Genomic DNA, 25,494 nt, shown 5'->3' with positions numbered 1-25,494 from the left:
ATTACGTGGAGGAGCCCCGGAGTCGGCAAAGCGCACAGCGCAGGGATTCGCCGCTTCACTGAGGGTCAGAAGCCCCAGGCCCTGGCGACCACTGGCCTGGGAGCTTCTGGCAGCCCAGGCTCCTGCACCCACCTGTGCGCGGCCCCCAACCACTGCTTCCTGTCTGGTCGCAGACTTCAGGAAATATCACGGAGACCCAGAGCTCCCTCCAGGTGCAATGCCAGTTGTGAGGCTGGAAAGCTTGAGTGTAGAGAGGAAAAAGTTGGTGCTTTTTTTGCTCTCCCTCACCGCCTGACGTCGGAAATTCCGCCCCCGTCTCCGTGGAAACCCGGCGTCCGTAGCCGCAGTCACCAGGGGCGGAGCTCCGAGCCGCAGCTCCGCCCCGAGTTTGCAGCGGCTCCCAGGTGGGGAGCAATCACTGTCACCCCGTCTCCCCTCCGTTCCTCTTCTCGGCTGCCCTCCTTCTCATCGGCGTTCGTTCCCCAAACCACATCCTGGAGGCGCTCTTCTGCCTGGTCCGCAGCCCGGCGGGCGCACCGGGCGTCGGGGCCTGAGAGCCGCGCGCTGCCTCCGGATCCCCGCGGCTCCCCCCTTTCGGCCGCGCTGATTGGCCGCTCCCGGGCCTTCCCCTGCGCGGGCTCCACTGCCCAGCGGAAAGTTTTCTGTGTCCGGAGGAAGTTGGACCTTTGAAGACTCGGAGACAGCAGCTCCCGAGGCTGCGGGGCTCTGCGCGGCCATGGAGATGGAGGAGCCCCCTTTGCGAGAGGAGGAGGAGGAAGAGGAGGAGGAGGACGAGGCTGGGCCCGAGGGGGCTCTGCGCAAGAGCCCCTTCCAGCTGACCGCCGAGGACGTGTATGACATCTCCTACGTGGTGGGCCGCGAGCTGATGGCGCTGGGCAGCGACCCCCGGGTGACACAGCTGCAGTTCAAAATCGTCCGCGTGCTGGAGATGCTGGAGACGCTGGTGAGCGAGGGCAGCCTGGCGGCGGAGGAGCTGAGGATGGAGCGGGACAGCCTCCGCAAGGAGGTGGAGGGGCTGCGGAGAGAGGGCGCGGCGGCCAGCCCCGAGGTGAGTGCGGGAGGCAGGGGCGCGTGGGGCAGTGCCCGCTGGCACGGAGGCCCCTTTCCTCTCTCTTTCTCTTTTAAAATATACTTTTTAAATTGATTTTAGAGAGGGAGCGAGAGGGAGAGATAGAAACATCAATGATGAGAGCAAATCATTGATTGTCTGCCTGCTGCACGCCCCACACAACCCGGGTTTATGCCCTGACCAGGAATAGTGATCTCCTGGGTCATAGGTTGCCGTCTAACCCTTTCCTCTCTTGAATATCCAAGCCCCTCCAAGCAGAGCACTGCGCGTAGCCAGCCCTCAGATTGGAAACGCTGCGATTGTAAACATTTATGGAGCAGTTACTAGGTGCTGGGCCCTGTCCTGCGTAGTTCTAAATCAGTGGCCGCTAGCATTGTTGACCATGACCTAGAGCACTGGTTCCCACGCTTAAGCCGGCATCACCATCACCTGGGTGTTCTTTAAAACACAGACTGCAAATAAAAAAATAATTAATAAATAAAACACAGACTGCAGGGCCCCAGCCCCAGAGTTTCTGATTCAATAGGTCAGGACTGGGACCTGAGAATATGCATCTCAAATGAGCTTCCAGATAATGCTGATGCTATTGGTCCAGACATCACACTTTGTCTTTGACCTCGATTAAGATGTAAAATTTGACTAAAGAGAAATTAGTGTTTATGACCACAAAAAAGACCCGTGTGAGAATATTCAGAGTAGCTTTATTCGTACTTGTGCCAAACTGGAAAGAATCCAGATGCACCAGAGGAGTGGGTGGGTTTTTAAAGGGTGGTATATCCATGCGATGGAATACTACACAGCTCTTCCACAAAATACCACGTGCGGGCGCGCACATACAGTGCGTTTGAAACTTCGTGGCCCATGCGCAGAAGTCGGTATTTTGTGGAAGAGCCACACTCAAGGGGCCAAAGAACCGCATGTGGCTCGCGAGCCGCAGTTTGCCGACCACTGGGCTAGGGCAAGGCTCTACTTTCGTATCATCATAGGAGGTGGTTGAATATCATGATGAGCAGCCTGGCTTTTGAGACTCGAGAGCAGTTCAGTGACTCACCCAGCATCACAGCTCATGCCCTGTGCCCTCCTCCCGTCACCTTCAACTCCAGGCACAAGGACTGGGAGGAGGCCCCACCAGGGACTGTGAACAGTGTGACTTCCCATAGGGGCACAGTGGACAGGCTTCATCAGCCAGCAGATGAGATGGCACATTTTCCTCCCAAACCACAGACTTCAGAACAGGGGGGTGGGGAGAAGGCAGAGAGAATGAATGTTTAGTTCCATTAGACAGTTCATACAAATAGGCCTTATTTTTTCATTTACTTTTCTAAATTATTATTTTAATTGTGATCATGTACACATAAAATTCACCGCTTTAACCCTTTTAAAAATCAGTAGCATTAAGTGCATTCACATGGTTGTGCAACCATCACCACCATCCTCTCCAGATCTCTTCATCTTGCAAAACTGAAACTCTGTGCTCACGAAACAACAACTCCCCATTTCTCCCTCCCCCCAGCTTTTGGTAGCTACTGTTCTACTTTCTACATCTATGAATTTGCCTATTTTAGGTACTTCCTGTAAGTAGACTCATATAGTATTTGTCCTTTTGTGACTGGCTTCTTTCACTTAGCATAATGTCTTTAAGGTTCATCCATGTGTCACAATTTTCTTCCTGTTTTTTAAATCCTCACCCGATGACATGCTGAGAGAGAGAGAGAGAGAGAGAGAAACATGGATGTGAGATTGGTTGCCTCCCATATTCGCCCTGACCTGGGCCGGGGTGCAAGCCCGCAACCAAGGGACATGCCTTTGACCAGAATCAAACCCGGGACCCTTCAGTCCGCGGGCCAACGCTCTATCCACTGAGCCAAAGGAGCCCTGGCACTTTTCTTGGAGAATGGTGCTTTCGCTTCTTTACCGCCAGCCAAACACTCCCAACAGGCAACACCTCCTCTCCTTAGGGCCCCGGGAGTAACCAAACCAGAGAACGTTGCTTTCTGGGGTGGACAGCTCATCCTCCTGAGAGAAACTGCATCAGTGACATCTTTTCTTCCAGGGAAGCCTGGGACCAGGCAAGATGATGGTTGACCTGACCGACCCCAACCGGCCGCGCTTCACTCTGCAGGAGCTGAGGGACGTGCTGCAGGAGCGCAACAAGCTCAAGGCGCAGCTGCTGCTGGCGCAGGAGGAGCTGCAGTGCTACAAGAGGTGGGCTCTGCCGCCTTCGAGGGCGCCCTCAAACGTCCCATATTTGCTCCCATGTCCATTCAACCAACTTATCCGAGCCCCATGATGCCCGGCGGTGGGGGTGTAGCCGTGACCCAGATGGAGCAAGTGCATGCTCATCTAGGGAGACAGGTAGGCAGCAAGAAAGCCTGAAGTAAGCACTCAGGAACATGGTATCAGTGCTCTAAAGAAGATAAAAGCAGGGGGTGTGACCCAGACCCAAGTGCTGAGGGAGTTGGGGAGGGAGGGACTTGTTTTATTTATTTATTTATTTATTTATTTATTTATTTATTTATGTATTTATGTGTTTATTATTTTTAAAATATTTTTTTATTGATTTGAGAGGAAGGAAGAGGGAGAGAGATAGAAACATTAATGATGAGAGAGAATCATTGACTGGCTGCCTCCTGCATGTCCCACACTGGGGATCAAGCCCACAACCCAGGCATGTGTGCCCTGACCTGGAATAGAACCGTGACCTCCTGGTTCATAGGTCAATACTCAACCACAGTGTCACACAGGCGGGACAGGGAGGAACTTGTTTCAAATTGAGTAGTTAGGGACAACCCCTCTCAGGTGAAGGGCAGGAAGCAGACAACCATGTATAGATTCGGTAGGACCAGAATGGAGCAAGAAGTTCAAAGACCAGAAGTGGGAACCAGCGTGGCCAGTTAAAGAGACCCAGCAGGGGGGAACCTGAAACGCAGGGGAGGGTGGTCTGGAAGAGACTGGGGAGTGGTGCCTTGTCCACCACAGGCAAGAGCTCTGACTTTATTGTAAGTAGGGAAGGTTTAATCGAGGGAGTGACAAGATCCATTTAAAGGATCAATGAGGTGATTTTGATAACTGAACTATTTGGTTATGAGAGGATATCATTGCCCTTTGGAAGTATACACTGAATTATTTTTTTTCTTTTAAACATATTTTATTGATTTTTTACAGAGAGGAAGGGAGAGGGATAGAGAGTTAGAAACATCGATGAGAGAGAAACATCGATCAGCTCCCTCCTGCACACCCCCTACTGGGGATGTGCCCGCAACCAAGGTACATGCCCTTGACTGGAATCAAACCTGGGACCCTTCAGTCCACAGGCCGACGCTCTATCCACTGAGCCAAACCGGTTAGGGCTACACTGAATTCTTCAGGAATAAAGAAGTAAGATGTCTCCAACTTACTCTCAAGTGGTTCAGAAAGAAAGTAGATGCATGAAGGGTGGGGTAGGTAGGTGGATCGGTGGGTGGTTGGATGGAAAGATAAGATAAAATAAGATTTAAAAAGGTAAGATGGGATAAACATAAATAATTGGGGGATCTGGGATAAAGTATTTGGGAAGTCTTTTTTACTAATCTTACAACTTTTCTCTAAGTTTTAAATTATCTAAAAATCCAAAGTTATAAAAGATCACAATAATATGTGAACGGAGGGACTATAGGACAGTGATGGCGAACCTATGACAGGCATGTCAGAGGTGACACGCGAACTCATTTTTTTGGTTGATTTTTCTTTGTTAAATGGCATTTAAATATATAAAATAAATATCAAAAATATAAGTCTTTGTTTTACTATGGTTGCAGATATCAAAAAATTTCTATGTGTGACACGGCACCAGAGTTAAGTTAGGGTTTTTCAAAACGCTGACACGCCAAGCTCAAAAGGTTCGCCATCACTGCTATAGGACAAAGGAAATTGTTGACGTATCAGGGTTGGACTTTGCTATATCCACCTGAGCCTCTGTCCCCCAAAATGTTGTCTTTCGTTTTGGTGTTTCTTGAAAAGGGGGGCGGGGGCTGTGTGGTTGCACGGCTCTGGGAAACACTGAGTTACACAGGTGGGTTTCTTTAGAGGCAGAAGAGGGTGAGAGCAAGCGAATAAAAACGCAGAACCCGCTCATGGTTAGCAGTGCTTGCCAGGGTCAGCGCTCGGCTGAGTGTGTCCCAGGCATCACTTCATCCGGTGCTCACCGCAGGCCTGTGCGGTCAAGTACCTGCTGGAAGTCCACGGCTGCTGGTGGCAACAGTGAGGCGTGTCCTCAGGCAGCCCGAGCGCCCAGCCTGCACGTTTCCTGTCCGGCCACCTTTGGACCCTGCACGTTTGGAAGGCAGGGCGGATCCTGATTCCAGACAGAGCCCGAGTGATGTTATTCTTTCCGTTCTTTCCTCGAGCATCATGAAGACGGCAGTGGCAAAGCAGAAACGTCCTAGGAAGCCAAATCCAAAAGGGCTGAGTTCTGTCAGCAGGCGTTTCATTGTCTGCCTTCTGCCGAGGTTGGAACCATGTTCATGGAAAGACCTGTCTTTGTCTCATTTGATAAGTATTTCAGACACAGGTAGTTAAAGCCAGGAGCCGCCAAACTGGCAGCTTGTGAGGGAATAAAGCAACACCCTTTGTTTCCAGTGTTGAGTTCCCAGCAAACAGCAGATGTGCCCTTCCCATCTGGTGCAGGCCGAGACAGCAGGGTCGGCTTGGTCTCTCGCGCTCTCTGTCCTGGAGAAACGAGCCTGTCAACTGAGGTGTTCTCTTAGCAGTGGCATCTGGAGGCCTAAGCTCATACTAACGATCATTATATTTTTTAAAATATATTTTTATTGATTTCAGAGAGGAAGAGAGAGGGAGAGAGAGATAGAAACATCAATGATGAGAGAGAATCATTGATCAGGTGCGTCCTGCATGCCCCCACTGGGGATGGAGCTCACAACCAGGGCACGTGCCCTGACCGGGAATCAAACCCTGACCTCCTAGTCCGTAGGGTGACGCTCAACCACTGAGCCACGCTGGCCAGCCTAAAGATCATTTTAGATTGAAGGCAGCTATGGTGGGCTATTTCCATAGGTGGCCACAACTGTTGTCCCCATCGAGCATGCTTTTTGCCAGGAGACTTTTCCTCTCCTCTCACCAAGCGGTAGAGACTTCCCTCCCCTTGAATCAGGGCGGCCCTGTGACTTGCTCTGGTCAATGGAACGTGCCATTTGGCTTAAGGATCTAAGAGACCTCCAGGCTTCCATGTTTTATGCTCTTGGAATGCTGCCTTGTGCTCTTGGAATGCTGCCTTGAGACCGCCATGCTGTGAAGAAGTCAAGGCAGTCACAAGGAGAGGTCACGTGAAGGAGAACCAAGGTGCCCAGCCCCCAGCTCATCCACCAATTCATGCAGCTGCTTGAGAGCCACCAGGCCAACCCTAAGCAGGACAGCCATCCTGAGACTCATAAGCCACCCTGTTGTAAATCTAAGTTTCAGGGCGTCAAATAACAATAGATAGTGGAAAGGGGAAATTTTTAGACGATGCCTCTTATGAAATATTAATATTATAATAAAAATATAATATTATAGTAACTAATAAGAATCCACTCTTTGCAACGGAGAGAGAAGGGTGGGTTCTGCTTTCCGAAGTTCATATGTAAAGGGGCGTCTCAGTCAGCTCAGGCTGCTGTAACAAAATATCCTAGACTGGGGGCTTCAGCAATAGAAGTGTCTTTTCTCACGGTTCCGGAGGCTACGAGTCCCAGATCCAGGTGCCAGTATGGTTGGTGCTGACATTTCCTGACTCCTAGGCAACTTCCTTCTGGCTGTGTCCTCACAGGGCCTGAGAGAGAGAGAGAGAGAGAGAGAGAGAGAGAGAGAGAGAGAGAGAGAAAGAGAGAGAGAGAGAGAGAGAGCAGCCCTCTGGTGTCTCTTCTCACAATTGATTGGCCCACGTAGCTGGGAAGGGTCCTGGAATTGCTCTCAGAAAATGAAGAAAAAAACTGCAGCGAAGGCCTCGGGGTGGGCACCAGGGACCCGGTGCCTCTTTCTCTCCTCTTTGCTTCCCTTTGTTTGTCCTCACTACCTTGCATACGGACAGCCCTTCTCTGAATCCTAGGAAGCATGACTGCTGGCAGAACAGCCTTCTTCCAACTTCTGCCCATCAGGTCCCTCCTGGGATCACCTGACCCCCATAGCTTCTCAGTCACTATCAATCTAACTCTGTACCATCATCCGACTTACTATGTATTTTTTTTATTTTACTTATTTTTTTACTGACCATTCCCTTCCCCACTGGAATATAACTTGCATGAGAGAAGATATTTTCTGTTTTGTTCATTGCTGTTCATTGCACCATGGCACGGTACATCGCTTAATAAATATTTGTTGAATGAGTGCCATGTATTATTGTCTCACGTATTATTGTCTCACTTAACCCCTCAATCCTAGGAGGTAGGCACTTCTGTTACCCTCATTTTACCATTTAGGAAATCAAGGCCCAAGTTAAAGAATTTACACATGGTCATACTCCTACAAAGTGGAGTCGCTTGAACTGGTAGCCAATGTAATCAGACAAGAGAAGGAAAGAAGAGGTTTCAGCATTGGAAACGTGGAGAGAAGAGTCTCATGTGGAGAGAAGAGTTTCTGACTCCGGAGCTTTCCGTGCTGAAATTATTAATGTAATAATAATGATTAAGATTCTTTACTTTCGCTGAAACCGGTTTGGCTCAGTGGATAGAGCGTCGGCCTGTGGACTGAAAGGTCCCGGGTTCGATTCCGGTCAAGGGCATGTACCTGGGTTGCGGGCACATCCCCAGTAGGAGGTGTGCAGGAGGCAGCTGATTGATGTCTCTCATCGATGTTTCTAACTCTCTATCCCTCTCCCTTCCTCTCTGTGAAAGATCAATAAAATATATTAAAAAAAAAAGATTCTTCACTTTTCAGAACTGCACAAATAAGAGGTCTGCAATAAAAACACCCATTTGTCTGCCCCCTTTCTCAGTGGCCTGATTCCGCAAGAGAAGGCCCCCGAAGGGAGAAGGAGGAAAGGACCTATGGTTGCCAGGGCCAGCAACGCCAGCAGAGACAAGGAGGAAGAAGACCATCATAAGGAAGCTGTGAAGTCACCTTGCTGCCCGCCGCTGCCCCTGAATGAGTGCCGGACGGAGTGGGGGCGAAGGGGCGAAGGGAGGCTGGCCGGCTGCCCTGGGTGGGGAGGTGCTACTCTCCCGGTGGTAGTGCTGTAGCCAATAAGAAAATCCAGTTCCAGCCCTGGCCAGTGTTCTCAGTGGTTAGAGAGTCAGCCTGAGGACCAGAGGATCTCAGGTTGATTCCTGGTCAAGGGCAGGTACCTGGGTGCATCCCTGACACTCCTCGGGGTGCGTGTGGGAGGCAACCAATTGATGCTTCTCTCTCTCTCACCTTCCTCTCTCTAAAATCAACAAATGAAATTTAAAAATATATATGAGCCCTCGAAATCTGATGGATATTTTACACTTGCAGCACATTTCAGTAAGACCAGCCATGCGTCAAGGGCTCTTGGGACGTGTAGCTAGTGGCCACCATATCGGGTATCAGGGCTTTAGCCAGTACACGATAAGATCCTTTGTCTTTGACGAAGAACTGAGTCCACGTGATTTAAATTTTTTTCAATCATGACAAAATATACATAACATAAAGTTTATGATTTAACTATTTGTAAGTGTACACTTTAGTCATAGTTAGTACATTTACATTGTTGTGCAACCATCACCATTATCCATTCCCAGAATTTTTTCATCATCCCATCCTGAAATTCTGGGCTCATTAAACACTAACGTCTCAATTCATCCTTCTTCCAGCCCCTGGCAACCACCATTCTACTTTCTTTTTCTTTTTAAAAATGTTTTTATTGATTTTGAGAGAGAGAGGACGGGAGAGGGATAGAGAAATAGAAACATCAATGAGAGAAGAACATCATTGATTGGCTGCCTCCTGCACAGCCTCTACTGGGGCTCGAGCCTCCAACCGGGCATGTGCCCTGACCGTGAATTAACCGGCTACCTCTTGGTTCCTGGGTCGATGCTCAACCACTGAGCCACACTGGCCGGCCATTCTACTTTCTGACCCTATGAATTTAACTAGCCTAGGCACCTCATCTAAGTGGAATCACACAGTATTTGGATTTTTCTCTTTGTTCGGTGGATAGAGCCGAGGGGGAGCCATGGGAGGGCTGAAGCTGGGGAAAGACAGCTCTACAGAGTGACAGGGACCTTTGGTTGCTATGCGTGGATTGTAGGGGGCGACGGGAGGCTGTTGAAGTCTGGACTGGGGGTGGCGAGGGGGGAGATGAACGTGGTGGGATTAGGGATATATTTGGGGCACGATGACTAAGATGTAGCAGATGGGGGTGGGGGGAGGACTTGAGAACAACTCCCAGGTTCCTGGCTCGAATGACTGGGCAGGATTGATGTCACTTCCTGAGAGAGGGCACTGGGGTGGAGGAGGGGAGGATGGCAGAGCACTAGGGCCTGGATCCAAACCAGCTCAGGGCTCGCACCGGCCATTGCTGGCAGGGCTGCCAGCAGCACTCAGGGAGTTCTTCTTTGATAAGAAGCAAGAGCCTCGATCCCATCCTGACTTCTCAGCCTCCCACCCCCCTGCAACCCCCAACCCCGGCGATCTTTGCTTCGTTCTCATAACTGGAAATAGCGCCGAGATTGTACTTTCCGATCAACCCCAGACATCATTGTTCCTTTTCCAAACTTTGCAGGAAAACACTGAAAGTTTGGTATTCAGATAGCTTTGTATGATTTATGTCTTATCTAAGAATTCACATGCTAATCTCTATTTTTTTTTTTGCCAAGATCCGTTTTACAGTTGTAGGTAGCACTGAGAAGCTATTGCTTCCTCTGCAATAAAACCACCTAAAAAAAAAAAAAAGGTGGCAGAGTCCATCTGTTAGTATAGCGCAGTGGTTAGTGGGCCCTGGGCTCGCAACTTTCTGCGTGACCTCGGGCCTGTGACTTGACCTCATAGAGCCTCGGTTTGCTCATCTATAAAATGGGGATGACCTAGCCGGTTTGGCTCAGTGGATAGAGCGTTGGCCTGCGGACTGAAGGGCCCGGGTTCGATTCCAGTCAAGGGCATATGCCCAGGTTGCGGGCTCGATCCCTAATAGGGAACGTGCAGAGGCAGCCCATCAGTGATTCTCATCATTGATGTTTCTATTTCTGTTGTCTCCCTCTCCCTTCTTCTCTGAAATCAATAAAAAGATATTTTAAAATAAATAAATAAACATAACATGGGGATATTGGTTGTGCTCACCTCCTCAAATGGTTATGAGTGTGAAATGATCTTTTGGATGAAAAGCCCCCAGTCAGAGCCTGTTCATCATGAGCCCTGAGTACATGTTTGAGTCCAAGGCCTGTTTCCGGGGGTTCAGCGGCGGGTCCTGTGCCCCTGCCTTGTTTGTCTGTTCCCTCTGACCCCTCTCTCTCTCCACCCAGGTTCTCCTTCCGATCTGGGAAGCAGACATAGATCGGAGGCGGCGGTTCTGATTCTAGAAGACAACCCACCAGGAAGACCTCCCAGTCTGCTCAGTGCCACGCTGACCCACTGCACTCGCTCATGTGTTTCCCCTCCGCGCCGTCCGAGGAGCGAGGAGGTGAGGTTCTCTCTCCATCACTGTCTCCCCGGCTGCAGAACTGGACACCCCCGAAGGCGTGACCAGGGCAGGGCAAGTGGCACCCAGAAATCAAGAAAGCAGAAGGAAAAGAAAAAAAAAAGGAGAAGGAAAAGAAAAACCAACAGAAAATAAAAAAAAGAAAGCAGAAGGAAAGCGCACGGCGGCCACCACCTGCCCACGTCAGCCGTCGAGGGATCTCGGTGCTCTGCCTCTCTGGCCCCACACTTGACCTTGCTCTTCACTGTGTGGCAGCCCGAGCAGCCAGGCACCAGCCCAAAGGGAGAGGGGAGAAAGCCGGAAAGTGTGGTATCGACCTTCCGGAGACTTCACTGATATTTAGTGACTTTCTGACTTTGCTAACATGACTTCCTTTACGAGGAGATTTTTGTATTAAAGTAAAGGACTTCCCTTCTTTAAGTATTTTAGAGTTGTCTCTCAGCTCGTGCGACCTTTCAGGTCTCGGTTTCCACGTCTGTGAACTGTGTGTGTACGGAGAGCTGGCGTATCTTTGGTGCATTGAGTCTAAGTGATGTACCATTATTTTGTGTGTCAGTGTGAGAGAAAAAATGTTACAGATTATAACATTAAGACACTGTTGACTTTAAGGCTCATTCTGATTTCAGAGATGTTAAATGTGAACCAGATGTACATTTAGGAATTGACGAAATACAGTAGATAGACAGTGGGTGCCTGCACTTTGGAAGAAACCGATGAGCCGGGGGAGCCTGTGTCCTCAGTAAAGGCCGCGGCGCTCTGCTGCAGGGACCTTCTCCTTCATTCTGTAACAAGTCGGGGACTCGGGCGCTGGTACTCACCCCCCACCCCATTTACAGAACTGGAAACTGAGACTCCGAAAGGCTAAAGTAGGCCACAGGTCATGTAGCTGGGAGGGGGCTGCCCAGGATGTAAATGCCTAAGGCCTGGTTCTTATCCGTGGAGCTGTGCAAGCCCAGTTCTCCAAAAATCACTAATGTTAATCATGAACGAAATTCATGGCAGGCCTTGCCTGTGCCGTTTGAGTACCCCTGCGGGCCGGGTAGTTATTCCCATGGTACCCCTGGGTCCCAGCACTGTGGGGCTAAGGGATTTGTCCAAGAGCCCAGCCCTAAAGTGTGGAAAAGGGGCTTGAGCCCAGGTGCAGACTTCCCAGCCCAGGCCCCAACCCCTTGGCTTCCTGAGATAAGTCAGCAACGTTTGAGTCTGGTCGAGAACGCCATCTCAGCACTCTCAGGTCAGGGCCCCAACTCCGTATGACACCGCCACCCTGACTGGGTGCTCCCCTCTTAGTGGTGGGGGGATCCCTGCACCTCGGGGTGAGGGCCAACTTGGGAAACAGATCTGAGTCCTGACTTCAGAACCACCTGGGCCAGACCAAGGGACAGCGAGAGCAGAGGAGAGGGGGGAAGGGCGGCTCCTGGGACTGAGCGGGGAGTCCAGCCGAGATCCATCCTCCACAAGCCTGACATCCCCAAGCCCCCACTGCACAGCTGATCTCCAAGCCGAGGCTGTAACAGTCCATGGAGTGGACCCCCAGGACACCCCGCAGAGCAGGCAGGCAGGGGCGGTTCCCACTCAGACAAGCTTCCGAGAGAGTGCGGGATCTGTCCAAGGGGACCGGCTGACCACCTCTCCAAGGCGGTGCTGGAAGCGGAGTTCTGCTTGTAAACCAAGGACACTACCCACAGTCCCACTCCGCTACTCGAACCAACAACCCGTCGAGGGCTGGCAGGAGGGACTTGCAGCACGAGGCAGGCGCGGCTGGTCCCTGACATCAAACCCAGGATCTCAGAAACGAGTGACAACCACAGGCTCACGTTTGTGCTCACGGCGTGCCAGGCGCCGTCACTGTAAGGGCCGAACATGCACAAACTTATCTCCAGGCTCCCGTGACCCTTCTACAAATGAAGCAGCTGCCCCGCAGGGGGACAGGCACTGAAACTGACGACTGAGGGGGGTGTGACCCTCCTACAAAACCCCGAAAACCCACCCCTCCGCTCCTACCTCCCCTCGTAAGAAACAGACACACAGGTGGCCTCGCCTGGCAATAAATATTTTAATTTTTGTTTCATTTTTATGATGACAAATAATTTTCAAGTTTATTTCCTTTTGTTTTTTAAATACAAAGCTAAACCACAAACAGGTACAACCGAGACATTTTACTTCACATTGACACGCTCCGTCGGATCCTCCTCCAATTGGCTGACCACTGACCAGGCAAGTGTGGGGCGGGGGGGAAGACTTTCCTAGGTAGCACCGTCGTGAGGCTGGGGTGCGCGGGGTGGGGGCTGGGGGGCACCAAGGTTGAGGACAGGCCCTCACACCTGTCTCCATTCACATTTACCTGGGACCAGGGGGTCCGGAGACCCCAGGTGGTGGTTCCAGAGCCAGGCCCCCTGGACCGCAGGTGGAGAGAGTGAGAATCAGTCCCCCTTCGGGCGGGAGGGGGCAGCTACCTACACCTCCTGCCGTCACAATCATCACAGTCGAGGTGAAAACTGTACCCTTCGCCTTGATCCCTGGGTGCTGCACCTGCCCCCTCCCCTTGGGGTGGGGCCTGCACTCCAGGGCTCTCGGGCTCACCCTTGGTTCTCGGCTGCGCGGTCTGCGTGTCGCAGGAAGAACACCAGGTGGTCTGACAAACAGCATGACAGCAGGTCTGGACCTTTCAACCCAGCAGAATCGGGTCAGGGTGGGGGTGAGGGTGGCTATTTGGTGGGGGGAGGATTGGATAAGTAATTTCTGGTCCCACTACAAAACTTTATTTTTTATTAGAATAGAGTACCATCTCAAATCTCTTCTATAAAAAAACAAACAAAAAAACCAAACCCAAAGTAAAAGGAAAAAAAAAAAGAAAAGAAAAAAACGCAGCCACTCCACTCACTTTATGACCTATGTACATGTAAGTTGTTTTCTGTGGTTTTTCTCTCTCTTTTTTTTTGCCTTTTGTGTTTTTGTGATTTTTATTATTTTTTTAAAATAAATTCAGTGTTCACATTTCTATAAAGAATTGCCCCAGTTTCGGGAAGCGCTGCCCTGGCGGGCCGGCTGAGCAATGCTTTTCCCTGCCCGCGTCTGCTGGTTCCCCGCCCTGATGCTGCGAGGGGCCCGGACACGCGGCCGCCCGTGGAAGAGGAAACCTCGGCCCGGCCCCTGCCCGCGGGCCACCGGGTCAGCAAGCTTTCAAGAAAGCAGAGGGGAAGACGAACTTACTGCGAAACCCTTTAAAAAAGATTCATACACTTCCGGGTGCGCCTGTCCAGACGGCAGGAAAACAAGAGCTTGGGAACATCCCGTGGGGGCCGTCGGGAGGCGGCAGGCGTCGTCTTGGCCGCCCCGTGCTGCTCGGACATCGGGGTGCGCGCTCGGACGTCGGGGTGCGGGGAAGAGTCCGGGCTCCGCGGCCCCCCGCTTCCTGGTTCGTGTTCGAAGACTCTCCTCGGAAACCTGCGCCGAGCCTGACTGCATGCACGCGAGCGAGCGCGGGAAGCACAAACGTTCGGCTTGTATGCAAAAAAGGTACAAAAACAACTAGAATATAAAAGTTTTGGTAATATAAGGCCATCTGTTCAAGTCCACTGTGGAAACCTGTAACAGATATTTAAATACTACAGTGAAAAGGCATCTTAATATACTTTTTAAAAACATCTGAAGTAATCTGCTAATATTAAGTGTGTGTAAAAAAAAAAAAATCAATTCCCTTTGAGGGCACTTTGTCCACTGGAGGGGGGAGGCGGGCGGTTAATGCTTCAGCCAGGGGTAGGCCTCGATGGAGGCCCTGCTGCGGTCCCCGTAGTCGTACAGGAGCTCCTCCCCCGCCTCGATGTCGCGGGAGGCGATGAGGATGAGGTGAGGCACGCCGTCGATGTCGTGCAGTTTGGTTTGGCAGTTCCCACATTTACTGTGATTGATCAGTCTTCCCAGGCGATTTGTCTCCCTCGTTGCATCCACGCTGGCGGGAGGGAGGGCAACAGAGGATGATTAGGTTGATAAAGAGGCTTTTGAACCCGGCCAGAGTCACACGCGCTCTCAACTCTGGTAGGATGTCAATTTATGGCCATGCCTTTTGGGAAAACAATTCAACTAAAAAAAAAAAATCTTAAGAGCCTAGAGAGGCACCGGGCGGGGTGTCCCAGGCAGGGGGTGGGAGGGGACAGGAACGCAAAGGGCTCTTTGTGGAGGCTTGGGAGGCAACTGTAGAGCTCAGCACAATCAAGAAATGAATACGTCAATGGTGCTGGGAATGACCGAGGCCGTGCGTGGGGGCGGGGGGGTGGGGAGTATGGGAACTCTCTGTACCTTCCACTCAGTTTTGCTGGTACCTAAACCTGCTCTAAAAAACAGTCTATTAAGAAACAACCCACAACAAAAAGCAATCCAGTACACGGGCCATCTGGAGAACGGAGCAGCCAGCAATTTCCAGAGCTGCCCTGGCCAAATGCCCTGAGAGGGGGAGGCAGGTGAGCCTGGGAGCAGTGTTCACGTGACCGGTCCACGTCTGCGCCCAGAGTTGGAAGATGGGAAGGGGGTGGGGGAGAGCGGCTTCAGAGCTTTGAGAAAAGGCAGCAAGAACTCAACAGGAAGCCAGAGCCACAGAATCGGGTGTTCCTGGCCTTGGCCGCGCGGCCCGTCCTCTCTGCCATGCGCAGCACTCGTGGGCTTACCAGTAGGTTTTGCTCAAATACTGGAAATAGTACATGTAGCAGCCGGTGGAGGGGTCTTGCGCATACAGAGCCTCCCGCTTCTTGGCGTCGGTGATCTCGATGAGGTCCCCGTGGTATTCCACCACAAAATCGCCCCGGGAGAACTGCTTGGTGGCGATCACGCCCCTGCCTTTGCCATCGATGAGGTCAATCTGTTGGGAGGTGATGAAAGAGAGGATTAGTTCGTAATAGCCAGAGATGCCACGGTTCGAGGCCGGCTCAGGAGGCCTGGGGGTTGTACCTTCATTTGAACAGCTTTCTTGAGGTATGCCTCGGAGTTCAGTTCAACGTATATTAAAATGTACACCGGGGTGCAGCCATCACCACGACCTGTCACCCAGAAGGTTCCCTTGTGCCCATTTGCAAAGCCGTGTCACATGTCTCCTGAGAAATCTGCTAGGTGGGTGTTGCCCCATTTTGCGGGTGAGAAAACTGAGGCTCAGAGGGGCAGACTCACGTCCGAGGCCATGTGGCTAGGAAGTGGTGTAGCACGGACTCAAATCCACGCAGCTGGCCTCTTTGGGGGAGCAGGAGGACCCAGGATTCTGAGTCTCTCCTGCAGGGCCCCAGACTTCAGTCCCGATCTCCCTAGATGGTGGGTGGAGACTACAGCTTTCTGCCCCTGAATCCCAGCCCAGACCCGCCTGGCTACCAGAGTTCCTCTCCTCTCATCCACCCAAATGTGTCTGAAATTTACCAGGAGAAAAGCAAGTTTCTTGGGCACTGCCACTTCCCAGGAAAACAGAGTTAAGGAAAAATGTATTCGTTTCTCCTTTTAAAAGTTTCCCCAGACATGGTGCTCACTGGAGGAAGCCAGACACAGCAGCTCCCCATTCTACGATCCCGTCTGTAGGACTGTCAGGCACAGGCAGGTCCAGAGACAGAAAGCTGACTGGTGGGTGCCAGGGGCTGGGGCGCACCTGCTAATGGGGACGGGGTTTCCGGTTCCGTGTGAGAAGATAAAAAGGTTCTGAAGCGGACGGGTGATCAGTGCACAACACTGTGAGTGCACTCAATGCCACTTCATGGTGCGCTCTGAAATGGCTGAAATCCTACATTTTATGTTATACGTGTTTCACCATAATTTTAGAAACGTTTCCTTGGGCTAACATTTCACACAGAGTCCGCTATGTTTCCGCATGAGTCGCACCCTTGACAACGGTTTTGGCATTTGGCCCCTCGACCAACGAACAGCGAACAGTAACCACGAAAGGACTGAAGCAGTGAGGCGTCACTCTGACCGTAGCCCACAGCCGCCCCTTACCTTCATGCCTTCTTCCTTCCCGCTTTCGATCAATTCGTCTAGTCTTCTCCTTTCTTCAAACTGGGAAGAAAGCAAAGGCGCGTCAGCCTTCCTCCCAGGCCGCTCTGGACCCAGCGGGGCCATGCCACAAGGTCACCCACAGTCGGCCTCCATGACATCGGTCCCGGGGATGCCCAAGCCCCCCAGCACCCCCATCCTTTCCTCATTGCCCATCTGGGGTGGACAGTTTGCCACCTGGGGCTCCACTGGACCAGGAGGGACACAGAAAAGGCCCAAGGCAGAATCGGGGTGTGGCTGTGTTCTGTTTGGGCCATGCAGTGTTTTGAAAAATATTTAGCTCGCCGACATCCAAAATCAGGACTCTGACTTGATACAAAGTCAGCTGGGGCTGACGGGAGGCTGTGCCCATCGGACGGGGCGTGGGTGAGAAAGGCCTTCCACCCCAAAGCCCACGCCCTGAACGGAGGAGCTGGAGAGGAGAGGGTGTGCTCGGGCTCTCCTGTCCCCAGGGCCGCCCCCTCCTGGTCCCACTGTCTGTCCGTGTGCAAGATGCTGCAGGGACCTGTCAGAGCCAGACCAGCAGCCCCAGCCCACCACACGGGACAGCACCCACTGAAGCTGTACCGGCAGCGGAGCAGCCACCTGCAGCGGAGCTCAGCCCCTCCCTGCACACAGGGCCCGCCCGGGACAGTGCCTCGGCCAGCGGAACCTGCCTGCAGCCCACGAGGGACCTTCCCAGTCACTCAGTCCACGCGGATTTACTGATCGTCTGTTGTGTGCTGGAGACACCGTGGTGAGCAAGACCAGGTGTCTGCACCTCAGGAGGGATTTCTGGGGGCTCAGAAGACCCCCTCCCCCACGTGCGCACCCAGGACAGCCCGGAACCCAGCTCCTCTCCATTTCCACCGCGGCCTAGCGGTCAAGCCACATGGCGCTCACCCAGGCCCCGCTGCAGCCGCCTTGCTGGCCTCCCTGGTCTCCTGCTTCTGCCCTGGCCCCTGCCCCTCTCCACGGGGCATCCACAGGGGTGTGTTAGAAATGTAACTGGGACCGCCTTAAAGCCTAAAGCCTTCAGGAAAAGTTTTAAATAGTAGTGTACCAAGTACAATACAATTGTTCGTATGGAAAATTACACAATAGGTAACGAACAACGTAGACTACTTTAGCCACCCCTGTAGTAATGCGCACACAGCAATGTCCCTGGTGTGACAAATGTACCGCGGGAAAGGGAGGAAGGGGTCTATGGAAGCCCTCTGTCCTATCTTTGTCACTCCTCTGTAAACCTCAAATCATCCCCAAACAAAAAAACAAAAGCCTTTCAGTAGCTTCCCACGGCTACCAGGATAAAACCCATTTTTCCGATGGCCCATGAGGTTCTGCAGGTCCCGGCCTCTCGAGCCCACGGGCCGTCCTCGCCTGGCTCCACACTCTGGCCATGGCGGCTGGCTCTTCCAGAAGCTCGGGCTTGTTCCTGCCTCAGGACCTTTGCACTTGCTGATTCCCCCAGCCTGGAGTACCCTCTTCCCAGTCCATTCACCTGGCTTGCTTCCTCCCTTCCTCCCGGGATCGGCTCACAAGGCACCTCCTCGGAGAAATTCCCCTGACTACTGTGGCCAACGGAGCCTTGGCCTGGCTGCGCTATCAAACTACTCTGTTTATTCATGTACATGTGCTGGCCAAAGTCATCTTGCTTTTTGGTTATGTTTTCATAAGCTCCGTGAGTACTGGGCTGGTTAACTGTGGGCTCTCCTGGCCCAGAACAGTGCCTGGCACATTAGTAAGCCCTCAGAGCGACAACACACACACGCACACACACACAGAGACACACACACACACACACACACACACACACGCACACGCACACCCCAAGGAACCATTAGTTAATAAGCATGCAGCCCGGGGAGGAGGTACAGCGGGCGGAGTCAGTGGGAGTGTTCGCAGGAACACGGGCAGGTGACTGGGGATTTTCCTGCCGTGGGGGAACATGGCACCAGGGAGACGAGCTGAGGAAAACTGGGACCAGCTCGATGCCCCGAAGGCAGAGCCAAGGGGACTGAGTTTCATTCTGAAGGCTGCACGGTTTGGGGCACACAAACAACCAGGTCGAGGCTTCCTGGGCCCACAGGGGTCCCAGGCAGACTGAATAGGAGGAGCCATCCCTGAACTGGAGTCAGAAAGCTGTGTGTGCAGAGCAGGCCCAGGGCTGGGCTGGGCATGAAGCCAGGGAGGGCACTGCCAACCAGCGCAGTCCCTGCCCCCGTGCTGGCCGCCACCCCACCCACAGCCAGGCCAACCAGCCACAGCGAAGCCATGAGCGGTTCGGGGCATGTCTCGAAGGCCCAGTTCCCACCCTCCTGCCCTGGGCTCTGGACCGGCCCTGCCCACGCTGTCTTCAGACTCAATGACGTGGCTGCCAGGCTTTCAGTTTGTTTCACCCCTGGCTCCCCACACCCCTCTCTTATGGCTCACCCACCTGGGCCCCGGGTTCTGCTGCCCAGAGGGCAGGCAGGGCGAGACACCACCCTGGCCCACCGCCCGGCCAGCCACCACCTGGCCTTGGTGTTCACTCAGCAGCGCCAATGCAAACAGGAGGGACACCGCGTGGCTCTCGGTCCGGTGACCGAGCGGATCTACCGGCTGCGGGCCAAGCTCCGGGGAAGCCAGCGTCCGTTCCCCGCCGCACGCCTGGTGCCCGGCTCAGCAGACAGGCATCGCAGCCCGGCCCATTGCAGCCTTCACTCCCCCAGATAGACAAGCCCCTGTTTTTATTAAGGCCAACTTGGCTGCCCCACCCTGCAGCCCGCGGCCTCCCTGTGTGGGCACACTGCAGCTCCGACCGCACGGGGAGGCGGGGAGGCGTCTGCGAGCTGGGCCTGGCACCGCCTTGCCCTCTGCAATGCTGTCTTTCAGTGACCCAGCACGGCCTCTCGCTGCAGGCGAACATCGTACAACAGCCCCTTCTTGGCTGAAAGACACTGCCTTTCTCGGGAAACCAAGCCAAAGCTGCTCCCCGGGGGGGAAAATGGACCCTTATTTTGTTTTTCTTTTAAATGAAGCCTCATCAATTCAAAGAAAAAAAGAGAGAGAGCAAAAATACTAATGACCTTCTCTGTACCTAGAGACTGAACATGAAGAATGCTGGAGGGACTATGGCAGCCGGGGGGCCCCCACCGCTCAGTGGGGTGGCAATCCTGGGCACAGGCCCTCTGCCCTCGGCTGCTTTGGGGTGAGAGAGCAGGGGGGCTGCCGCTCCCAGTTTTCCTCAGCTCAGGGGCCCCTGAGTGGAGGGTGAGGGAAGCAGGGCCAGAGCACGCCCGGCTTTCCTTCTCTGAAAGGCAGTGACCACACCCACTGCATCAAATATTGACCCACTAGACGGCCGCACAGCTCAGCATCTGCCAACTCAGCGGGCGGAGGCCCCGGCCCAGCTGGCCATCCTGCCGGTTTTCACAGGGGCTTAGGGGCCATGGCTGGGTGGCAAAGAGCAGAGAGGAGCCTTGGGAAGGGACGAGGCCGGGGAAGCGCAGCGCCTACTGTGTGCCCGGCCTGGTTCTACCTGTCCTGTGTGTGTGAAGGTGATTAACCCTCCCAGCCACCCCCGAAGATGCTCCACTGCCCCATTTTACAGACAGGGCAGCCGAGGCACAGAGCGGTGACGTTCCTGGCCGGAGGTGGTACGCCCAGTAAGTGGCTCCCAAGCCATCGCTGTTGACCACCTCGAGACACGACATGGGACCTTCTGGGCAGCAGACAGACCAGCCTCTGAATGCGTGCACAGCCTCCCCCAGGGTGCCAGGCTCCAATGGCCCTGCCAGCAAGCCCTGGAAAAGCCGCCGTCAGGGTCACGCCTGACTTTCCCTGCCCACGTGCCACAGGCTCCGATGCCCCTTCCCAGAGGCATCTCAACCGAGCCCTATGGTGACCAAGCGCTATGATGACCCCCACCAGGCGAAGAGATGCTGGAGGAAACCGAGGCCACAGAGGCAGAGACTTGCCCCAGAAAGCTCAGGTCCACATGCTGAGCACTGCCCACTGGGCAGCCCCCCTCCCCCCCCCCTCCCCCCACCACCCAAGAGCTGGAATTAAAACCACGGGACTCTACCTGCAGCTCGGCCTTGCTCTTCCTGGAGCTCCTTCGCACAGGGTAGAAATCTGTGAGTTTGCGATTCTGTTGCGTTTTTCCTTGAGCTCTGGGGGGAGGGGGGAGAAGAGAAAACCACGCTGGCACCCAGGGGGGCCACACAACTCCTGAGGGGCAGCTCCCTGGAAACCAGGTCGCTTAAACACCTGTGTGCACCGCAGCCTGTGGTTATAGGCTCACCTGCCCGTGGGGGCCTCAGAGAGAGTATCAGAAGCAGGCTGTTCTCTGCGGGGGGGTTGGAGGGGTGAGGGGGGCGCCACGCGGGGGAGGGGAGGGCCCCTGAGCTCTGGACACATGGCAGACCGAGATGCTGGCCAAGGATGGGGTCCCTGGGGGGTGACTCAAGGGGTGTGGCCTCAGCGTGAGAGAGGCTGATGTGAGCCTCAGTGTGAGTGAAGCTGGGAGGGAGGCCTGCTTACCCGTAACCAGCTCCCCGGGGCCAGAGAAACCAAACTGCCCGCACGGCGGGGCGGGGAGTCGCTCTGGGAGGTGCTTACTTTTTCCGAGGCGCCTGCTTGCCCTTGACGGGCTTCTTCAGGGCTTGCTTGGCGATGGCTGCACCGGAGGAATCACAAGACGAGGTCGGAGTTTTTGGAGGTTCTGCTACTTCGGGTTTTTGGTTTGGAAAAGGTGCCAGGGGACCTCTCCTGGCGTCTTTGATCTTTAGTTCCTCGGACTTCATGGTGCTTCGTATTGCGTTCCCAGTGTTTCTTTTCTCTGCAGGCAGAGGGGAGAGAGAGAGGTTTACTCTAGACGCCCCGTTAGACCTTCAGCTGCGTTCTAAGACAGGCTGTGAGAAAGCGGGGGTCATGGGTGTGTGCCCTTGCCTGTTAAGCCCCGTGTCCACGAATGGCTTTACTGTTTGACAGAAACACTGGGCAGAGCTTTTGGTCTTCTGCACTTTTCTCAGCTTTATTGAGCTATAATTGACTGCCTTGGCTGGGTAGCTCAGTTGGTTAGAGTGTCGTCCTGATATGTAAAGGGTGCAGGTTTGATTGCCAATCAGAACACACACAAGAATCAACCAATGAATGCATAAATAAGTGGAAGAACAAGTAGATATTTCTCTCTCTCTCCTCTTCTCTCTAAAATTAGTAAGTAATACCGGCCAGCATGGCTCAGTGGTTGAGCATTGACGTATGAACCAGGAAGTCACAGTTAGATTCCGGTCGGGCACATGCCTGGGTTGTGGGCTCGATCCCCAGTGTGGGGCATGCAGGAGGCAGCCGATCAATGATTCTCTCATCATTGATGTTTCTATCTCTCTCTCCCTCTCCCTTCCTCTCTGAAATCAATAAAAATATATAAAAATAAATAAATAAGTGAAAATATTTAAAAAATAAAGGGGGACATCTGTAATACTCTCAACAATAAAATAAATAACTTTTTTTAAAGTAAATAATACATGGGTGGTAGGAATGTAAAATGGTGCAGAAGAGCATGGCAGTTCTTTAAAAAGTTAAACGTAGCGTTACCCTCTGACCCAGCAATCTATGCATCTCCTAGGCATCTATGAAGAGAATTAAAAACGTTTCTACATAAAAACCTGTATATGAATGTTTATGGAAGCTTATTCATAATAGCCAACAATGGAAACAACCCACACTTCCATCAACTGGTGGATGGAAAATAAAATGTGGTCGAGCCACATGAGGGAATATTATTTAGTCACATAAAAGAATAAAGCACTGGTCCACTCGACAACGTGGATGAATCTTAAAAATGCTGAGGCAGAGAGGCCAGGCACAAAAGGCTATGTATTATATGAGTCCATTTACAGGCAACGTCCAGAACAAGCAAATCCATAGAGACAGGAAGTCGACTGGCAGTTGCCTGGGGCTAGAGGAGGGAGGAATGGGGTGTGACTACTAATACTGGGTTTCTTTGGGGGTGATGAAAAAATACACACATCGAAACCCCTCCAGGCCGCTCTCGCTCCCTTATCGGCCTTTCTGAGTGGAACCAGAGGGAGATGAGGCCAGGAGTGCGGGGAGCCCATGAACGCCAGCTGTCACATCAAGGCAGAAAAAAGGCTGAAAATCAAGAATAAGAGCCTGGCCTTGGGGGTCTCCTCCTACGTATATCTGGCCCCAAATTCTGTTCGTTGCCATTTAGTGATACTATGAGCCAAACAAGCTTGCTTGTGTGCATGTTGCCACTGAGAACCATTTACTGGTGCCCCATTCCAGAAGGGACATGAGACAGGCTGATCGCATGTAGACAGAGCCCCTCCACCCACCCCTATGTGGCCGCTGCTACCCTAAGTGCTGGCTATCCAGGGAGGAGCAGGCTGGGACACTGAGGTCCAGCAGAGGAAGGACTGTCGGAGGGAGCATTTCACAAGGACCTTTGGCATCCATGCTTTAACTGATCTTCAGAGTAGCCACTCTCCCACTTTACAGATGGGAGAACCGAGGCTCAGAAAAGAGGAGCCATCTGCCCAAGCCTCCTCCATATAAGTGGCAGGTGAGGGTTAGAACCCAGGTCATTTGAAAATCAACGAAATAGCATGGCCCTGTGCACTGGGATGGATCAAGACCGGGCTGGCGCCCTAGCTGGCTTGGCTCAGTGGATAGAGCGTCGGCCTGTGGACTAAAAGGTACCAGGTTCGATTCCAGTCAAGGGTCACATGCCCTAGCTGTGGGCCCGACCCCCAGTGGGGGGCGTGCGGGAGGCAGCCGGTCAATGGTTCTTTCTCATCATTGATGTTTCTATCTCTCTTTCCCTCTCCCTTCTCTGAAATCAACAAAAATATATTAAAAAAAAAAAAAAGACGGGCTGGCTCCTGCCCCTGGTTCTCAGCTCTGGCACCAGAGGCTGGGCTCACCCATCACTTGTGGTACTTTCTGTTAACATGGAGCTGCTGGTGGTCAGAGTTCTGCTGTTTTAAGGCAACTGTTACTAGAAGGGAGCCTGGTGAACTGGGACATTCTCACACGCCCCAGTGCCACGTGGAAAGCGGCTATTTGGATTGGAGCAGGATTTCCGCTTGTTTTGCGGGTCCAGACAGAACTCTCACTAACCGTATACTTTTCTCGTTCAGTATTTAAACTCACTGCAGACTATGCTGCGTGAGAGAGGAGCTCTGAACACTTGAGTGGAAAGAAACTTTAGAAATGAGGTCAAGGCCAGCTCATGAAAGGGAAGGAAGTCAAGGCCCGGTGCTCACACAACAGCCAGGCCTGCAAGCGGCTGCTCTGAACAAGCCAGACTCATAATTTCTGCACATTTGGCACCTGTGAGCCTCTTTCCTTGCAAATCGGGGGCATTATTTTTGCAATCCAGCAAGATAATCAAGCCCGAAGGACACGCCAACTCTGGTGAAAGCAGCAGAACCTGTTAGGCCGACAGGGCACACGCCCTGGGCTGGGCCGCCGGTTCCCCTGTGTCTGCGTTTCTTAGCAGCAAGACAGAATGTGGCTCCTTTCCCACTTGGGTATGAAAAGGTTGGATAAAAACCTAATATAGATGCATAATTACGGAGGAGAGAGGCTTCTGTGGCCCAGGCCGCTGTGGTCAGAGCAGGGCTGTTTCCCAGGCTTACCTTCCCGTTTCCTGTAGATTCCGGCTAATGGCTTCCCCTGGCATTTGACTTCGTGATGTGCAACTGAGTTCTCTTCCTGAAGGGGGGAACGCATTCCAGAGCATTTGTTCGGGCTCATGTAGGTGTAGATCTTGGACTGCCCGGTAAACACATTCTCCTAGAACGACAAATGCGTATTCTGAGAGGCTGTAAGAAGAAGACCCCACAGCATTTAGCGGAGAAGGAACGAGCAGACCGCCAAAGACAAAGAACCCAGCATCATCATCTCTCCAAAGCAGGGCTGCCGGGGGTGCCAGCCCCCGGAGAGCAGCATTAGGGTGCGAATCCCCCAGGTCCGAGTTGGCCACATATGGTCTCTAACTCTGGTCTCTACGGGGACACCTGGCCAGCCGGAGAACCAGCTGGGCCCAAAGGTCTACGTAAGCAGCAGTCCACCTACCGGCAGCAGGGAAGTTCGGGTGGGAATGGCCCGGAGGAAACCAACGGGGACCCTGAAAGGCCTGCGGGTGGGGGGTAGGGGCTAACTCTGGCAGGAGCTGGGCCTCAGGGAACCTGATTAACCACTTCCCGGCCCCAAGGTCAGCTGGGAGGACTTGTCACTACTGTCCGAGCCTTGTGGGTGCCCAAGCCTGGCTCCTCTCCAATGAAAGCCGCCCAGCAGCCTCCCAGGACCTGGGGCCGCCTGCAGGTGGGAGGATTCTCCGGGGTAGCTGGGTGGGTGGGGGTGGAGAGCTAATAAAAGCAGGGCCCGCTGCCAGCACATTCAGGGCGGCCCCTCCATTGCAAATGGCATCGGGTGGGCAGGCGGGCAGGGCAGCCCAGGGCCCTGCTGGTGTTTCCGGGCGAGGGGCCTCTGGTGAGTAAGCAGACGGGAGGAGCTTCCCCAGGAGCCCTGCGAGGGCCCTTCCGCCCGGTGAGCCATGAAACACCGACACCTCGAGGCCCCGGGAGGCCCCGCACCCCTGGGGAGGCAGCCACCTTCGGGGGAGCTGGGTCTCGGGGTGGAAATGCCATAAAGACACAAACTTTTCCGAGGTCAGATACTGCCAGGGTCATGGCGGAGCGGGCGTGGACGCCACTCCCAGGCAGGCAACAGAGAAGGAAGCTGCCCGGCCGGGCGTCCCGCC

The 25,494-nt window shown here is 53.3% G+C and overlaps 2 protein-coding genes across 8 annotated transcripts; one reads left to right on the top strand and one right to left on the bottom strand.

The window, feature by feature from the left end:
- Positions 1–11,315, top strand: RILPL2 (Rab interacting lysosomal protein like 2). Its single transcript, XM_006109801.3, is given in 5 exon segments — positions 1–1,069; positions 3,144–3,295; positions 8,055–8,148; positions 8,150–8,169; positions 10,540–11,315. Coding segments are annotated over 5 exon segments (630 nt in total). The 5' UTR covers positions 1–736; the 3' UTR covers positions 10,571–11,315.
- Positions 11,316–12,822: 1,507 nt separating this feature from the next.
- Positions 12,823–24,825, bottom strand: KMT5A (lysine methyltransferase 5A). Of its 7 annotated transcripts, none has more exons than XR_002831834.1 (8): positions 24,368–24,524; positions 21,321–21,540; positions 20,785–20,872; positions 16,683–16,742; positions 15,380–15,570; positions 13,929–14,667; positions 13,299–13,423; positions 12,823–13,111 (listed from the first exon to the last, which is right to left on the bottom strand). XR_002831834.1 is itself a non-coding variant. In XM_023763205.1 (7 exons), the coding sequence occupies exons 2-7, from the start codon at positions 24,483–24,485 to the stop codon at positions 14,457–14,459; spliced, it is 888 nt and encodes a 295-aa protein (XP_023618973.1). In that variant the 5' UTR covers positions 24,486–24,524; positions 24,807–24,825; the 3' UTR covers positions 13,462–14,456. The 7 variants fall into 7 exon arrangements, 2 of the variants coding, with proteins under 2 accessions (XP_023618973.1, XP_023618974.1); XR_002831835.1 differs by having other exon boundaries at positions 13,299–13,380; XR_002831832.1 differs by having other exon boundaries at positions 12,823–13,423.
- Positions 24,826–25,494: the final 669 nt, after the last annotated feature.

Source organism: Myotis lucifugus, unplaced genomic scaffold (assembly GCF_000147115.1).
Source record: "Myotis lucifugus unplaced genomic scaffold, Myoluc2.0 scaffold_276, whole genome shotgun sequence".
Classification (NCBI taxonomy): Eukaryota; Metazoa; Chordata; class Mammalia; order Chiroptera; family Vespertilionidae; genus Myotis; species Myotis lucifugus.
The sequence above is the reverse complement of the archived record's forward strand: the minus strand, read 5'-3'. Positions and strand labels throughout refer to the sequence as shown.

Bases quoted from the DNA above. Each gene is read 5' to 3' on its own strand.
- KMT5A (XM_023763205.1), bottom strand. From the start codon at position 24,485: ATGAGCCCGAACAAATGCTCTGGAATGCGTTCCCCCCTTCAGGAAGAG. The intron at 21,541-24,367 runs GTAAGCCTGGGA...CTCTGCCTGCAG, and splicing joins AATCTACAGGAAACGGGAAG to AGAAAAGAAACACTGGGAAC. The intron at 15,571-16,682 runs GTAAGGGGCGGC...ACCTCCCAACAG, and splicing joins GGAAGGAAGAAGGCATGAAG to ATTGACCTCATCGATGGCAA.